This window comes from Elaeis guineensis, chromosome 6 (assembly GCF_000442705.2).
Source record: "Elaeis guineensis isolate ETL-2024a chromosome 6, EG11, whole genome shotgun sequence".
NCBI lineage: Eukaryota > Viridiplantae > Streptophyta > Magnoliopsida > Arecales > Arecaceae > Elaeis > Elaeis guineensis.
The window spans coordinates 6,569,316-6,588,034 of NC_025998.2; the positions used below are offsets into that span (position 1 = coordinate 6,569,316).

At 40.9% G+C, this 18,719-nt stretch overlaps 2 protein-coding genes across 4 annotated transcripts; both read left to right on the top strand.

Annotated features, from left to right (window-relative positions):
- The first annotated feature begins 307 nt into the window (after positions 1-307).
- LOC105047481 (protein SYM1) lies at positions 308-9,096 on the top strand. 3 transcript variants are annotated; one of them, XR_012142003.1, is made up of 8 exons: positions 309-584; positions 2,546-2,698; positions 2,820-2,952; positions 3,043-3,082; positions 7,663-7,710; positions 8,219-8,342; positions 8,679-8,843; positions 8,918-9,096. XR_012142003.1 is itself a non-coding variant. In XM_010926414.3 (5 exons), exons 1-5 carry the CDS (start codon positions 330-332, stop codon positions 7,784-7,786), a joined length of 705 nt encoding a protein of 234 aa, XP_010924716.1. In that variant the 5' UTR covers positions 308-329; the 3' UTR covers positions 7,787-7,877. The 3 variants fall into 3 exon arrangements, 2 of the variants coding, with proteins under 2 accessions (XP_010924716.1, XP_010924717.1); XM_010926414.3 differs by lacking the exons at positions 8,219-8,342; positions 8,679-8,843; positions 8,918-9,096 and having other exon boundaries at positions 308-584; positions 7,663-7,877; XM_010926415.3 differs by lacking the exons at positions 7,663-7,710; positions 8,219-8,342; positions 8,679-8,843; positions 8,918-9,096 and adding an exon at positions 6,866-7,354 and having other exon boundaries at positions 310-584.
- Positions 9,097-16,985: 7,889 nt separating this feature from the next.
- On the top strand, positions 16,986-18,642 carry LOC105047484 (E3 ubiquitin-protein ligase RING1). Its single transcript, XM_010926416.2, is given in 4 exon segments — positions 16,986-17,350; positions 17,428-17,504; positions 17,808-18,181; positions 18,184-18,642. Coding segments are annotated over 4 exon segments (819 nt in total). The 5' UTR covers positions 16,986-17,254; the 3' UTR covers positions 18,456-18,642.
- The last annotated feature ends 77 nt before the right edge of the window (positions 18,643-18,719 follow it).

Genomic DNA, 18,719 nt, shown 5'->3' on the forward strand with positions numbered 1-18,719 from the left:
TTTGAGAAAATAAATAATCATTCTAAATAATTAACAATAAGAGCAAGGATTCTCTCATTCACTTGGTAGTTGGTACCCAAATCTCAAAAGTGGTCGACCTGCGATCTGGTAATCGCGTGGGCTCCCCGCCAACACCCCTTTCGTCGGGGAAAGATGGGCGACAGGGTGCAACGCGATGGTTACAACCACCCCATCTCACGCTCCATTGATTGGTGGGCGGTCAGCATCTGTGGCACGCGCTCCAGTGGGAGCTGGGTCCACCGCGTGGCACTCATCTTTCTGGCACTACATAGAGTGCTCGCGTGAGATTGGAGGCTTCTTGTCGCCAAATGGATGCTCTTGGGAAGGGGGGATTGTTCTGGTGGAATTTTTCTCCGAGGGGCCACCGACATCGATCCAAGAGAAAACCCAAATCCTCCTCCTCGGAATCCATCAACGTCCGAGGGCGTGGGTGGTCCCTCGCCGACTTCCCCCTCAAACAGGCCACTATCGCTGCGTCCCTCACCCTCACCGGCGACACCGTCGCCCAGGTCAGGGACCGATGGATCGTTCATCGCCGCGGCGAGCCGGATTCAGAGAACAAGGCAAGTCCCATCACTTATCCCCATTCTATACATAGATTCTTTGATCCCGGAAAACCCTCGTCCTTTCGCAAGATAATCTCACGTATATATGAATCTATATCATGGAGTGGGCGTTTATATGTTTTCTATCGACATCAAGCAGTAAGAAAATCTGGTCAGGACAAAGACATTCATTAGACATCTAGAAGCTAGGATTTATGAGGCGGACATCTTGATAGCGGCATATCATCAGTAATTTGATGTGCTTAACAGTTGTTTACCGCTGGAAAGTCTTTCTCGAATGTGGTTGTTGTGCCTTGAATTGTACATGACCCTCACGACCCTTTCTTTACTCTTTAATCGCACTTGGATATAACATGTCCATTTTTAATTCTTTTCTTTCATTTCAAAGAATGCTATATTCACTATGGTCTGCTCCGCACTTGTATGATTTATGAATGGACTTGATTGTTCACGGTAAGTTGAATTCTCCCCCTTTGTCTAGCAATATTTGGAGCTGGCATAAGGATGGCAAGTTTTAGGGAGCTACTAAATGTAGTTTCTTGCGCTACTGTCTCAGTAATATAACCCTGAATTCAAATTGAACGGTAAGATTTTTCTTTTTAGTCCAAATGGATGGTAGGTAATGGCTTCGCTGACGAGATTAAGAATGTTACACTGACTGATTCCTTGTGAAGATGACCTCCGGTTGTTCTTTTATTGTTGTTGCTACTTCTAGTGGCCGTTCTCTTTAGTGAAGAAACATGGGTAACACAATTTCAGGTAATGGATATTTTACTGTTTCACTGAAATCTCTCACTGGCCTTCACAACTTTCCACAGCCTGTTGTCATGCTGTTTCATAAGCGGATTTAACAGGCCACATGCCTGGTTTGGACATTTTCATCATTTCGATCTTGGCATCCACTTTGATTAAAATCATCACAATTATTCTCTCTTCCTCCAATGACCTCTTTCATCATCAGTTTTTTGTGCTTTGTAGTGTTGTTTATAATTCATCCTCCTTCTCTAATTAAGCATGCATGTCCTTTGTTAGTAAGAGATGATGTAAAATGGGCCTCCTCACTAATCCTTATTTAATGCTCTGTCCTGTAATGGAGATTTTGTGTTGGAATAGGGGTGACCTCTGCTTGATCGAGTTCGCATGGTTGTCCAGTAATAAAATAACTAATATTTTGATATATAACATGTTTCACATCATCAAGAGCAAGCCCTTCCATTAGCGCACTCTGTTTTATCAGTAGATGGGTTGTCATTTATAAAAAAACAATTTATATACTATTGTATAGAGCACTTTACTTGTGCTTGTTGCTTTAGGTAACTAACTGGTTGTTATCGCATTATCTGATATCTTAAAGGGGACCCTTTCTTTACTTCTTATTTATTGTGAGTGTGTACAACTGTTTAAGATCTATCATGACTCTGTTGGTATCTGTATATTATCCTGGCTCCAAAAATCCAGTCTACTGATCAATTTGTTAGTTCTTCAAAAGGTTTAAAGTACCATGCTATATTGCTTTACATATGGCAAACTTTTGGTCTTTCATCCACTGTATGTTGAAGAGTTTAAAGTTATGAACTGCACATTGCTATGTTCTATGGACTGTACCAGAGAGGTTGTCAAACATATCCATGTAAATTGGGCTATAACATTCTTACATCCATAAAAAAGTTTGCCCAAGCATAGCTCTCAAAAAAAGAAATTCTCAATGTTCATTTTTTTTTTTTAAATGTTGATTGCATGATCTTCCATTAGTATGGTATACACTTATATTTTCCAAGCTGAAATATTGGCTTCTATCTTGCAAACAAGAAATTCTAGTAAGCTTTCTTGGATTATAATCCTTACATTCATATGAATCCCTCGTCCTAGTTATTTGTTTATGATATAAGATCTTATTACTAATTACTCTATTGTGTTTGGAGTCATGCTTGAGTATTGTCAATATATGTTATTCATAGGACATCACATCAGTGCTCCTGTCACATGATTGGCTTCGTGCTCTACGCATGGCTTCCTATGGGTTTCTTCTTTATGGTCCAGGCTCTCAGGCATGGTATCAATTCCTTGATCGTTGTATGCCAAAGCAAACGCTTGTAAATCTGTCGATTAAGGTAATGTATTTTGAGCTCTAGTATTGAAAATGTAATGGCATTATGTAAGGCTTCCTTTGCCAGTTTCTTGGAAACATAAATATTTGTTGATTCAGCTGATCTTCATTTTTTTCCCCTTCAGGTTTTACTAAACCAGATTGTACTGGGTCCATGTGTTATTGCTGTTGTTTTTGCATGGAATAATTTATGGCTAGGGAAATTATCGCAGCTACCTTCAAAGTATCAAAAGGATGCTCTTCCTACACTTTTCTATGGTGAGGAGCTTCTATATCTATATTTTTTCGATGGCAGGATAGGTCAGAAATAATTCACTGACTTTTTGTGTTCAATTTGTCCTTATGCAGGGTTTAGGTTTTGGATTCCTGTTTCAATACTTAATTTTGGGTAATCTTTTGACCCTTTGAACTTGAAATATTGTTTCAGCATAATGGTGGTGATAATATGAAGTAATCTAAAATATTCTTAAATTTTTCTAACTAACTGATGTTTCAATCAATTAGATCTTTCGCTATGTCAAAACTTTGGTTCCCTATTTATGTCAAAACTAAGAAAAATTATCTGACTTATTATTTGCTTTTTGCTGTAACAATACCATGCAGAAACTTGTAGTTTTTCTGGATTAACACATGCCAGAATACCTCCTAAAATCTTTGTCTATATGTATCTTTAAATGTGACTATGGTCTCAGCTAGGGGTGGTTAACGAACGAGCCGACTCGGGCTCGACTTGGGTTCAGCTTGTTAGAAGCTCGACTCACGCTCGGTTAAACCAAATCCAAACCTGAGCTCGAGCCAGAATATAGGCTCGTTGGGTTTAATGAGCCAAACCCAAGCTAGTAAGATTGAGACTCAGAAGGCTCAGCTCGGCTTGGTGGCTTGGTTCTAAACCCTAAAATCTTTAGCATCCTTTCCAGTTTCCAATTTTCACCTTTCTCATTTCAACTAACAGCTGCTACAAGCGGCAGCCTCCTGCCTCCCTTTTCTTCTCCCTGCCTCCCTTCTCTTCCTCAGGTCCTCAGCCCGTAGGCTGCGGCTCCTCAACCCACCCTCCATCGTGCCGTCGCCCATCCCAGCCGCGCCGTCATCCATCCCAGCTCCGTCCCAGTCGTGACGTTGCTCGTCCCAGCCGCACCGTCACCCCTCCTAGCTGCGACGTCGCCTGTCCCAGCGGTGTCGTCGCCCGTCCCAACCGCGCCATCGCCCATCCCACTCTCCTTGTCTGGTGACTCTGGTCTGGTTCCCCCTCGGCCCTCCTCTCATCTGTTACCGTCGGATCCTCCCGCCATCGCTTGTCCCAGCCGCGCCGCTGCCATTGCCACTCGATTTCTTGAACTGAGCCGAGCCCAAGCCGAGCTTGAGCTGCCCTGTTTCACTCTCGAGCCGGATTCCTACAGGCTTGTTGAGCCCGAGCCGAGCTCCAAGCTAGCTCAAAAAAGAACCGAGCCGAGCCGAACCGATCAAAGCTCGCACTCGACTCGACTCGACTCGGTAACACCCCTAGTCTCAGCTGAACATCAGTAAGTCATTGATAACAGACATTGAGTCTCATATTGGTATTCCTAATGTTTAAGAATCATTAAACAATCAAAATAAAAACATGTTCATTATTAAACATTTTACTTATGGCACTGCATTCTTTTTGTCATTTTGTAATCACCAACTAATAGAACCATATAATGCTGTGCAGTAAACTACAGTTGCATGTATATGTTGGTGATCCTTGCATTTTATTTTGGATTTCATATTAAAGTATGTGAGATCTGTTCTGTACGTCTATAGGCATATAGATGTCTACCTGAGCATGCCTATTTAGGTGTCCTAGAAATTCAGCTCTTCTGATACCTGTTCATGCAGTCAGTCGGGGCAAGTTAGCACATTATGGTCACTCTGGTTGCTGTAGAAGTTGAATTATGTATTTTCATTGAATTTGACTGTTGTTGATATTGAAGTTCATATCGCACTTGGGATAAGTTCACATATTTGCCCAGTTGACATTTCAACTGGTGGATCCCATTTGCAAAAGAGAATGCATTCTCATAAGTTGCGAGGCAGAAAAGGGTACAAGGTTAGATTTTTATTTTTTTAGTGGATTCACTTGATTCCATCGTGTTTTTGTTGGTTAATACAAGTTTCCTACTAATTTGGGTTCGCAGCAATGCCCTTGGCAATATTTCTTATGGATATATTGCCAACTATTGAGATATGATCATTAGCTACAAGGATACAAAAGTCACCCTGCATGCCAACAATCATGAGGATGTTTTGCTCTTTTAATCAGTGGTGTAGAACATGTTGATGTAAGTAGACAAGGGGAAGAAAAGACCCTAACAATTGATTGGTTTAAATCATGGTATGCCGTAGCGGTTAGTACCAATGCATATTAAGCATATACCGTATTGTACCAATACTGAACCATATGCACCATAGAGTGTACTAAGTATCGATACGCCGAACTAACCCAATACCAACCTTGCCAACACTATACCAAGATGTTATCAGTATGGGGTCTAGTACTGAGATGGCAAACATTGGCTTGGACAATGTTGTATAAAGAGAAGTGATGAATGATGGTCCACTAACTTCAGCTTAAGACTAAGATGGAGTATTATAAATTTATTAGTTGATGGATAGTTATCATTATGATTAAGGTTCGCGGATTCGGTACCGATATCTGTGCCAATTGGCTAGCGGTATAGCTCAATACAGGTCTGTATCGGACTGAATCGGCACGAACCGACAAGACACAAAAGGAAGAGGAAGAAAGAGAGGAAGAGATGGGGGAGAAGGAGAGGAAGAGGGGGCCTCCAGCTATTGTCGGAGGCCACCTGGGATCTTGCTGAGTGTCGGTCTGCGCAAAGGGAGGGACGGAGAGAGAGTGGGAGATCTCACCGACTCACTGGAAGCCCTCGGAGGCCTTCGAATGGGTGGTGAAGCCGGTGAGCTCTCCAACGTCCAATAAGAAACGCAGAGGGTGGCCGAGGGCCGCGGAGGATGGTGTATTCGAAACAAGGGTTTGTCCCTGTTTTGATTTTTATTTTTGATTTTTAACGAGTGAAGTCGACCTTTAAAAAAATCGAATTCTGAAATTTTTTTAAAAAATAAAAATTCGTGAAGTCGGCAATTGTGTTGCTGACTTCACGTGTTAAAATCCAAAAAAAAAAAAATCTGAAAGAGGGGCAAACCTTTATTTCGAAAACGAAGAAGGGGACAGAGGCCCTCCTTCAGCTCGGCCGCCCTCAAGCCCCTTAACATGGGCTCACTGACCGCTGGAGATGTCACGACGGAGGCGTCGTCCATCCGAAGGCCTTCGACAGCCTCCGGAGGCCCGGTAAGGACCTTTCGCTCTCTCTCCTTCCCTCTATCCATACGTACTGACCTCGGCATGACGTCAGATGGCCTTCGACGGCCGTCAGAGGCCCTCTTCCTCTCCCTCTCCTTCTTCCCCCCTCTCTCTCTTCCTCTCTTTCTTCTCCCTCCCTCCAAAAATCGTTTTGGACATCTGAACTGTCCCGGTTCCCTGTCGATCCGGCTCGGTACGGAGTGTACCGGATGGTTTGGGTCGGTTCTCAAAACCATGATTATAATAGTTGGAAGATGCTTTGAACTGTCTGGAGTCCTTTTTATATAGAGGATTTCTCAAGTAACATTAACTACTTCACCTAGTTAGTTATTCTTATGATGTTTTAAATATACATTTTTCCTGAATAAAATGTCCTTGCGCTAGTTTCTCAATGTGAATATATAGCTGCATGGATCATTGAGTACCTCACATCAGCTTATGGTTACCTAGATCCTTCTAAGAAGGCTGAAATGGTATTTTGTTTTGGTGGGAAACTGAGGGATGCCTTGTGTTCTGGTCTCCCTAAGTATTGCAGTGCTGGAATTCTGTTGAAGAAATGGAGACTGCAAAAAGTCTATCTTCTTCATAGTAACCATCTTAACTATAGCTGTAATGGAGTCCAGATTGGTTAGGTTTAGACAACATATGACTTAGATAGCATTGCTGTCACTAGCGGCAATTTGCTTCTTTGCATGTGAAACATTCCTCAAATGAAAAATCCATAGGTTTCATTTCCTTTTTTCTCTTAAAGTCACCGCTCTGTAGTTGATCAGATGGAAATTGTTCTCTCTTGAATGCCATCCTGGTGCTGATACTTCATGTTTTCAGGGTGGTTCCTTTAGCTGCTCGTGTTGCATTCATGTCCTCCTGCTCCATTTTCTGGAACTTTTACTTGTCAACAACTATGAGCAGATAAATTGTTAGAGCTTGCTGGGCAAAACCTGGAGGTTCTCTCTCCCTTAAAAATGTGGGGGTAATGATGGCTTCAGTTTCACTTATTCTTGCCATTGCAGGCGTCTGGTTCCTTGATCACGTTTGATTTGGAGGTGTTGAATATAGTTCTCCAGAGTTTACAAACAGGAGAACTTAGAAAGTGTTTATTTAGAAAAAAATTATTGTAATTTGTTGAGACTTGAATATTCTTTCCTTATTCTTTTCTGGCCAATGTTGTGTATGGAAGGTATTTTAATTTTCAAGTTGTTTGTAGATTAAAATGGTTTGTTGTATGACAGCAGCCTTATGATCAAAATCTACTTTTAGATTATTGTAATTTTGTAGATCAAAAATGGAGTGGCCTTCTCTGTTCTCATTCTGCTATTCGCCATGGCTTGCTCTTTTCTTGTCGGCTTCCACCTTTCAAATTGCATGGTTATGTGCATGGACTATAATTTGGATGATAAAAGTCTGATGGCAAATGCGGCATCCATTTCAATCATACTGAAACATGGTCCTTTGTTTATCAAATTTCTTTAAAATGTATCAAGTTATAGGTTAATTCCTTTCCTTAAAACTATTGTATACGTTAGAGAAAGTAAACAGGGAAGTGGGCCAATTCCTTGCTGAAAAAACAATGCTGTGGTTGCACTCCAAGTTAGAAATGTCACCGGCTATGCTCATTTTTTCAGGTTAGACCTGGCAGCAGAAATGTCTGGATACTGCCCCAAATTGATCCTGTATGCGTGCTCAGGCTCCATGCTTCTCTCTTCAACCTCAGTTTTATTCAAATTATTATATACATTTAGGATTTGATATCTAAATTTGTTTGCACCCGGGAGCGGGGTGTTGGATTGTGGAACCTATTTATTATGCCTAAATCATTTTGTGATGTTTGATATTGCGATAGAAAAGTTTTTCTTGGAAGCATGATTATTGTTATTATATTCTTTTGTGCGTTGCTGTTGACCGCAGTGTAGCCTGATGAGTTTGATCAAATGAAACCTGATAGGTACACAAACAATATCCAAATATTCAAAAAAAAAAAAAATCCTTTATCTCGGCGGCATTTGTTTTGGCTATAAATGGCTCTGAACTTAGTAAATTTAATTATCCAATGCCAAAGTCTTAATTGGCTCGTTTTGATTCATATTATGCATTTCTTACGATATATTAGAGTTGGATCTGGAATTGGAACCTGCAAGGGTGCAAATGTCAACTAAACCTTGTTCCTATCTTTTTATTCAGTAAATAGATGCGTTTCACATCCGCACCAACCTGAGGACAATCGACAGTCGACATGGAACCCATACAAGTCTAATGGGACGGTTCACCCAGCATGTAGATGGAGTTCTTCTATCCGCGAGGAAACGTCAGTACCCACGCACCTTTTTTTTTTTTTACCCAAAAAAAAAAAGAAATTTAAGTACTTAATTAGCTCACAGAAACAAAATGCACATAGCTCCTGCCCAGATTCTGGAGGTTGCATGGCCCTGAGCCCAAACCGGGCCCATACAAGGATAAGCCAGAAGCCTTTGCTTCTCTCTCTCTCTCTCTCTTAATAATTTTTTTCTTTCTTTCTTCTTCCTCCCGTTTTTTTCTATATATCCATATAGAATTTTCTTCCTCTTGTTTGGCTTCTATTCTAAAGCTTTTCCCCACAATTCGATTTCCCACCTACTGAATCCTTTGTCGGTCCTTTGTTAAGGTTACGGAGCATCCACCGGCTGGGTTCCAACTTCCAAGTTCCAACAGCTGGTGAAGGATGTGTGCTAAAAGCTTCGCCTTCACCGCCCCAGCGAATGCAAGAGCTTGGAATGAGTACAGATGAGGCTCTCCAGATTATGACCCATACTGAAACCGGCAGCCACCGGTTAGCTTCTGTCTATATCTTTTACCAAGCACCAAAGAACACTTAACATCTACCCATTATCTTTTTTTTTGTAGGAGTTGAAGAAAGCTACGAAGAAGTTGGGGAAGCGCGAGAAGTATCCATGGAAATGAGACGGAGGAAGGATGAGTAGGAGCTGTGCACGATTTCCTTGGACGCCTTTGTACCCAACAAGCAGGTGGTGATGACTGCATGCAATCATATTGTTGGGATAATTCAATCTACTTTTTCAATTTACAATCGATCGAGCGAATATCTATCGATTACGGATGATGAACTATCAAAACTACATTACAGAATAAGTTCTGTCTTAATTACAATACATCATCCGATTTTCAATCGATCTAATAGGAACAGACCACCGACTATTAATCAGTAAGTCGACTAACAGTCGGCTATTTTCAACCAACTTCTCTGACAAATACAATTCAACTATAGCGACTCAACTCACTTCATGACCGTTGACCATTTGTATATCAGAGTTACCGATCGAAGATCATTCGGATTTCTACAATTACCGACATACAGTCGATACATTCAAACTACCGATATAAAATCGGTATACCGGAAACCGTCAGCACAGAATGTGCATAATGGCCACATACTATGATCATTGATGGGTATTAATTCCTCATCCCACGATTACATAGTACCGAAATAAGTGAAACTCACGTGTCCAACCATTACAAACGGTTACCAACAACTCATCTATAAAAAAGAAGTAAATGAACAACATTGATAAGATACTTCTGGACTAATACTCTGCCTCTCTAAAAAATCTATTTGCTGTTCACCACCCCCCACTGACTTAAGCTTCGGAGGATTTTCATCCAAAATAACTCCGATCAACGTGGACTTCTTTTGCAGGTGTTCTTCTCCGGCAACGGGCGCAACAGAAGATTGACCACAACAGATTGGTGTATCAGGTAGGGGGGAATGAAAGTGATTAACAAAAAATTATGGCAAAAATAAGAGCTCAAAATAACTCCACAGGATCCGCAAGACAATCTTTCCATTAGAAAGATCCCCCACCTCCATCGGTAGAGCCTAGTTCTTCGCATCCGATCATCACTGCGGACGTTCAGCAATTTTCTGTCGTCGTGCAGCAAGTAAAGATGCTGACAGAAGGCAGTTCACAGCCTCTAGAAGCAATCGAAGGAGCTCTCACTGGTCTCGATTGTTCTCTCAAATTGACGTCGTCGACCATCGACTGCCCTGTATTGGCATAGCTAACAATCAATGATGGTGCAATCTCGATGGCAGTCTCATCGGTGGGATAGGCCACACCACTCAATCCATCACTCTCAACTTGCTAATCACCACCTATTCTCCCCTACAAAGTTGATAAGGGAAAATGACGATGTTCTTTTCTTTTCTTGTCCAACAAAAGTTCTACCCTTGGGTGCTCTCTCTGAGAAGATTTTCAGCATGTGAACAATTACGAGTAGAAGCTCCAAGAGCCAGATCATCAAATTAAAAAGCTACAAAATGATTAAACGATGAGGCTTCGGAGGGCAGACATTTTAAAAGCTTCTTCAAACGATGAATCGATTGCGATCGATAATTTTGAAAGCTTCTTCAAACAACGAATCGATCGTGATCGACAATACAGAAAGCTTCACTAAACGACGAATCGATCGTAATCGATGATGAAGAAAGCTTTTTCAAATAACAAATCGATCATTATCGATGAGGTGGAAAGCTTATCTAAATGACGAATCGAACTTAATCGACGATTTGAAAAGTTCCTCCAAATAATGATTATGCTCCTCGACAATGGAACGATGTACGATCATATTTTGAATCAACGAAATAATTTACAAATACAAGCTTCGGCTCAAGCTCCAAAAGGCCAAAGCAGGAAAATACCGATCTTTGAATCGAAATGAGTCTTAAGAGGATCAATATGCCAGCTCGACTCCGATCGGACGGAACAACATACTGACTCGACTATGATCAGATAGAACAACATGCTGACTCAATCATGGTTGAGCGAAAGAATAAGTCGATTTGACCTCAGCTAAATCAAAAGATATACCAACTTGATTTCACTGGATCGAAGGATATTCAGCTTGCCACTGTCTATCAAATACTTTTAAAAAGAATTATGCCTAAAAGCTAAGTCGGCTAATACCCAGCTAGCAGGCAAATTATTCTGCTATGACTATCGATCGACATTCGACACATCGATTGATAATCAACAGATAATCGATAATTCAATTAACATTCGACTGCATTGACCGCGGTCATCTACAATGAAAAGCAGCATACAAAGTTCAATACAAACTTTTCAATATTTGAAAAACTATTTTTTTCATTCATGAGCAAAAGATTACAAAATTAGACCCAAAGTTCGATTACAAAAGCAAGTTGGACTATTGTCTGATTACAAGAAAGAAAAAAAAATATCTACATCAGTCATTAGTCTATTTCTTCCTCGACTGTGTCGGTAACTGCTGCAGGTCCGATTTCGTGGCCTTCGACAGTAGCCGACTCTATTTCAACCGACCCTGGTGCGGTTTTCTTTGTAGCTGGGGCCGACTCTATCGTAGTCGGTGCGACTTCTTCAGTTAGGGCATTGTATCATCGGTTGGATCCTCTCACAACACACCGACAGGGACGGTTATGTTGCTCAGATCTAGGTCAGGATAAAGCTTCCCGATCGCATCTCTCCCGCCTTTATAACCGACCCAGCCTCAAGGATTTCATCTTGAAATCCTCGGATACTTTATAATCATCAACGGCCTGCTCTCGTGCCCGACTGAGTGCTTTTTGGGCCGACTTTGCTTTCACTTTGGCAGAAGCCGACTCTGCATCGATCAGTGCCAACCTCTCCTCGATGGCCCGATGCCTTCTCTGTTCATTCACCAGCTCCTCGATGCAGTCATCACGTTCCTTCCGGAGCCGATTGATCGAGTACTTCTTGCTCTTAATTCGGGACTCCAGGGACTTAACGTTCTGTTGGACCGACTTTAATTCGGCTATGATTGACTCCAACTCGATCTTAATGCGGAAGATTTCCTCTTGGAGCCCTTTCTCCTGCTCAACCGCTGCCTTCTCCCATTTAGTTGCTGCTTGGAGGGGTTCAATAGTAGCAGCCTTCTCGATGTTCACCGCCAAAATCTTATCGCTCTACATTCAGCAGAAGTTCGCGATCTTTCGATAACCACTCTCCAGTGCCGACAAGTCGTGGGCCAGCTGAAAAAAAGAAAAAATAGTTAGGAAAAACTAGAGAAGACGATCGAAAAGTAAAATATGGACTTATACTGAGGATCATCAGGTAGAAAGATGAGAACATCTCGAACACCGTCTGTCTCTTTCTGCTCTCCTTATCAGTCGGAAGAAATGCAGTCTCAATGAGTCACTTGGCCAACTTAGGTTCTCCAAAGTTGACTCACCGATGGAAATTCGAACGTCGAAAAGCTCCGTGAAGCCCATCAACGATCCATCGTCGATCGAAATTGCCGTGCTTTCCCTCTCTCTCCAATAGGCAACCGATCGCTTGATCCCGCCATCTATTCGACTGTTGAAGGTACCCGAGATAGTGCCGGTCTTGTCTTGATCGATCCTGGTTCGGGTGCAAAAATTTTTTGAGACTCCATCAGCTCTACACTGACCGGCATTGTTCTGGCTGGTGGTGCTTCGATGACTATGGCATCGTCATGATCGCCTGGCTCCTCAGACACCGAAGGCACTTCAATTGGTAGAAGCACCATCAGAGCTGACAGTGCAATGATAGGCTCAACTTTGGGAACCACTACCGATGCAATGTCGATCTCCCTCATCGATGCCGACTCTGAGCCAACCTGACTCTTCTTCGTCGTTCGGGATGGTCCGGCATCAGTCGCTGCTTTCTTTTTAGCAGCATGTTGTCGAACATTAGCCATCGAGATTCGCACTACTGATCGCATAGCTGCAATCAGAAAGTAAAAAGATTCAGTTACAAAGTTCAAAGATAAATGAAAAATAAAATGAATGACCGACTAAACTATACCTAGGAAGGTCACCGGACTAAGTCCAGTGTCATAGAGAGCTTGCTCCGTCAGTAGCTCTTATTGTGCGAAGACTTCCATATGTGAAGACTTCCATATCCTTCAGTTGGAGAAAGTTCTCCCGATCGATAATGTCGATCCGACTATGTTCATTGGGATTTATTCTTGGATCTCTTCAGAACGAAGGAAAGCTCCAGGACGAAGAAGAAGAAATAAAGAAAAATTGATTCTTCCATCCGTGATAAAGAAGATCAGAAATAAAAAACAAACTCTTTTTCAGGTTGAAGAACCACCAACCCTTAATTTTTGGGTGGGGATGAAGAACAAAAAAAATATAAAAAAGTGAAGGCTGAGGGGTGGTCGGGATCATGTGACACAACAAAGCAAAACTGATGATCAACCGAATGGAATTCAGAGCCAATTGAGCAGGGCAAAGATAGTAATAATCAAGGAGATTCTGGATAAACTCTGAAATCATAAAACGAAGACCATCCCAAAGGTCCTCTATATAAATCGCTATCTGATCCGGAGGAGAACTCATCTGACTATCCGGATCAGGTGCAAAGAACAGAAATTGCTTCGGAATACGATATTGTTCTCAAAGCCAATCGACATTAGATCTGAACAAGGAAGAAACTTCCATATTCGGATCTAAAAGAGAATTGTCAACTGAATCTTTCGATCGATCATCTTGAGGAGCCTCATCTACTCTAACCTTTTCTTTATCTTTCCTACTTCTATTAGCCATTGAAAATGATAAGAAAAGAAACTTAGAAGAAGAAGAAAAGAGGGAAAAAAAAACTTAACCTGAAACTAAGGGATGATTTGGAGACCGCAAAAATACGAGAAGGAAGACTCCAAGAACCTTGAAGCTTTTGGCACCCAAAATAAAATCGTCAGTTGCAGAAGAAGATAACAAGTACAGAAATAAAAAATCTAAATGAAAGCAACATTGTATGTATAGGGCTCGTCAATGGTCGAGATGAAGTTGTTTAAATCAAGATCGTTCTAGATTTTGACATGTGGCTATATCAAAACCGACCATCAATCGGATGGTTCGACACACATATTGCCAGATCATGCCACTTCATCTCTATCCACGTGAACGGCTGAGAGCCAATAACACTCGGACACGTGATCGAAATCGACTAGTCAGAATCAAATCAGTCGGATCCTCCGGACGCCAAATCATCTTTTCGAATCAACATCCCAATGATGATCTCACAGTTATCAAAGTGACAAAATGACGAAGATTCTTCGTTTTTCGAAAAAATCATTAATATCTGCAGTCGAATTGGGACTCAAGATAACACGTAACAACTCCCTTCGTCCAACGTATTAAGCTACATGCCAATCCACATGTTAGACCACCTTGGACTTGAGAGTGGGGGGCAACTGTTGGAGTAATTTAGTTTGCTTTTTCGATTCACAGTCGACCAATCGAATATCTATCGATTACAGATGATGAACCATCAAAGCTACATCACAGAACGAGTTTTGCCTCAATTACAACACATCACCCGACTTTCAATCAACCTAATAGGCACAGACCACCGACTATCAATCAGTAAGCCGACCAATAGTTGGCTATTCTCAACCAACTTTTCTAGTAAATACAATTCAACTATGGCGACTCAACCGACTTGATGATCGATGACCATCGATATATCAGAGTTATTGACCGATGGTCATTCAGATTTTTACAATTACCAACATACAGTCGATACATTCAAACTACTGGCATAAAATCGGTATACCAAAAACTGCCAGTGCAGAAAACACATAATGACCACATATCATGATCATTAGTGGATATGAACCCCTCATACCACGATCATATAGTGCCGAAATAAGCGAAACCCACATGTTTAACTGTTACAAATAGCTACCAACAACTTGTCTATAAAAAGGAGGTAAATGAACAGCATTGAAAAGATATTTTTGACTAATACTCTGTCTCTCTAAAAATTCTATCTGCTGTTCATCATTCATTGATTTAAGCATTGAAAATTTTTATCGAATATAATTTTGATCAATATAAATTTTTTTTTATAGATATTCTCCTCCGATAATGATCGTAATAAGGGATTGGCCTCAACGCATACGTTCCTTGGTGATTGCTTGGCTCCGTGGGCGAAGGAGCACGGGAAGTGCCCGGTTTGCAGGCATGCGCTCTCGAAGAAAAAGGAATCTTTCGGGTGGGTTAGCCACCCGAACGCTGGTTCATGTCATTAAATATGGGACAAGCTGTTTGGGCATCTAAAACATTTATTGCTACTTCGTTGTCAACTCCTACGCAGACATGAAATAAAGTGGTGATGCTCCTCCTCCCACGAAGCTTAATTTTATGTATTGGTTGTCATTATCTTGATTTTTTTTTTTTTTTTTGATTGAAGCTGGATTTTATTTATGCCAATCTAAGAAAAATACATCTCTGTGAATTAAAAAAAATAATTATTTCAAAAAAGAATCAAAAAAATAAAAGAAAAAAAATATATTTATGATTTGTTACCTATGTCGCTATCCAATCACATTATCAGCTTTCCTAAAAACATGCATCACCTCATGAAAAAACAGAGCATAAATTATTCTCGAGCAATTATATGTTAAAGTTGGGTCATGACCCTCATCATTCCTGCAACCCCCCTTCAGTCCATAAAGTAGTTTCTTTATGATTTGCTACAAATGTCACTATCCAATCAACAGCATTATTAGCTTTCCTAAAAATATGCATCACCTCATAAAAACACAGAGCATAATTTATTCTCTCAAAGCCCATCTTGAATCACCAGAACCTCTCAACGAAAAAGAGGGGGAAAAAAAAAAACATTGCTACCGATAACATAGTAACATATGGTCCTGTAATACCAATCTCAATCTAGTGCCTCAGTGGGAGTTCCCCACAAAACCAACCATGCGTAAAGCTATGTAATGTGAAGCGTAAACACTGCTTATCCGAGGACGGGAAATAGAAGGTTAGAACTATGTTGCTGTGCACCATTCTCTATCTACGGTGAGTAATTTTTTTTAAAAAATATTTATAAATTTTTAGATAGATCTAAATTATTTTTAAGTCTTTAATTTTTAAATTGAATAATTTTTTGAAATACTAAGAAGTTATTTTTAAATTTCTGCGTCCACACAGATTGGTTACACAAGTCTATGTTCATGTTACACAGATTTATATTCAAGTTACACAAATTTATGTTCAGATTACGTAAATTATCTAGTTTCAATATCTAGTTATGCACGTTCATGTTCAGCTTATACAGGTATGTATCTTGGTTACATAGAAATAACTTCTTAGCATTTCAAAGACTTTTTATTCAATTTAAAAGTTCAAAGACTTAAAAATAATTTTGGATCCATCTAGGGATCTATAGATAATTTTTTCTTTTCTTTTTCCTCACCGTAACACTCTATTTGCAATTCGATTGGGAGCTCGTCTAACCTGAATATGGGCATCTTGTCAAGCCAGACCAAGCTCAACTTGAATCTAACTCATATTCTAGCCCAAATTTTAAGCTGTGCAGCAGAAACTCATCGAACCCTTAAAGATCTTAGGCCGCCCCCTAGTACATGTACAACCGCAATTTCATTGCCGGCCGCCAGTTCCGCTCGCTGGCTCTCCTCGAGATGTGTCTTGTGTGTGATTTTGGTTGCTGTGAAAGAAAAATGCGAGTAATATCTCTCTTTTCATATATAACATAATGTATTATGTGAGATAAATTAACATCTCAAAGGTGCTCGCTTATCCAGTTTGTACCAAATGAATTAGAATTGACTCCCACCTTTCCCAAAAGTTTGGTGATTAGAGGTATCTAGAAAAGAACCAATCCCATTGGATAGCCCATTGTCTATGGGCTCTCTCTATCAAAAAACCAAAACCCTAAAATATTCATGTTCATAACCATGAATTCTAACACACGACATGTTGTAGCACTTATGAAGGTCTATCTATCTAATTAGTATTGTACAGAAAGAAATGACCTTATAGCAATTGATATAATTAAGTCATCTCACAATTCATAGCTATATAACTTTTTTTGAATACATGGTGCAAGGTAAAGATCGGTTCAAGCTCATGATCACATCCATTTCTACATGGGTAGCTGCAAAAGATCATTAATATATGACATGTCATGGCATAACTTTTGTTGTTATATTGAAGCTTCTTTCCAGAATTTGATTTCATATTCTCACAGACACTTGATAAAGATCTGGAGCATCCACCGGCTGAAGGAGAATACTCCTTTTTGCGTGCCTCAAGTCATTGGTCATCAGAAGTGGAAAGAAAAGCAGATTCTTTCTTGTACACCCACAAAGGATAAAAACGACATCATAGAGCTAAGCATTCATTTCCATATTGCCAGGGATTGGGGTTCCAACTGCAGCTGAAGGATGAGAGCTGGAAATGATCATGGTAACTCCTCTCCTAATCATGATCGGCGCTGGAACTGGAATTCCACCGTTCCCCGGACTCTATTCCCTCGGCTGGTAGGTTTATTCTCCATCATATATTATTATCACCAAAGATTTCTAACATCAATCTAGCTTCTTTGATAACATTCCAGGATGAAGACAGAGGTATGTATGCTCCTTGGAGATTGTTCGAGGAAAGAGTGAGGACTGGACCCTATGGCTTAACCCGGTATGCACCATAAGATGATCTATTACCATGACCACGCTTATGGTGCTTTTCATGCTTAAGCTCTGTTTCAAGGTTTTAAATTTCAAAAAAAAAAAAAAGAAAAAAAGTGAGTAACAATAAAGAGAGTTTAAAAGGATCTATTTCACTAGGCTGTTTTTAAGACATGAATGATGTAGATATCATTTGCTTGTTATATGATAACCTGTGAATACCTCGTACTTACCGAGTAAAAAAAGACAACATACACAATTATGAAATATCATAATTTAACTATCCATCTAACCCTTAAGCAATTTCGATCAGCTTTCCATTACGACCTTATTCGCCGATACGGATCCTTCTTGTTCATGGCGAAGAGGAGGATAGGGTGAACCCGAGGCTTCGACAGTTTATCCAACAATCCCCACCACGGATCCGGGGAGAGTGGCATCTAGGGCCAGGCTCGGAGCCGGAGGACCCCGGCTTAAGTGAGGAGGAGTTCAAGAAAGCTATGAAAAAGGTCAGGAAGCATATATATAATCCTCCCTACCCCAGGCGGAGGGCATGGAAGCGAGGCCTTTTCAGCAGGAGAAGCAGCAATGTACCTAATGAGGAAGATGATGAGAAGGATGAAGAGAAGCACTGCACCATTTGCTTGGAAACCTTCCAACCCAACGAGCAAGTAATGATGACTCCATGCAACATATGTTCCATAATGACTGTTTGGTTCCATGGGTGAAGGGCCACGGCAAGTGTCCGGTCTGTAGGTATGTGCTTTGTGAGAGAAGGGAGACCACGTTAGCACGTAACGTTGGTCACAATAATAATTACTACAGCAACAACTCTGGGTACAGCAACGCAAGCTATGGGGGTGGTGATGACGACTTGGCTGCGGACTTCATCAGGCTGGTAAGGGCGATGGAGGAGGCTTTCAATTGGGTTACCGACTCGCTGCCTGGTTCATATCGTTAGATGAGACGTGCCTTTTGTTTGTTGACACCTCTCTCTCTCTCTCTCTACTTGGTTGCCTAAGTCCTACGCAGGCATATAATAAAGTAGTGATTGCTCCTTATGGTGCTTAATTTCATGTATGGGCATGTATCATCCTGAGCCTCACAATGAAAAGAGAGAAAGGAAAGAAAATAAAAACTTGCTATCAGTTGCTTGCCACACAAAAATTACCAACCTTGATGCATCTGACCACAATTCAGTACAAACCCACAGTTTGTGAGCTCA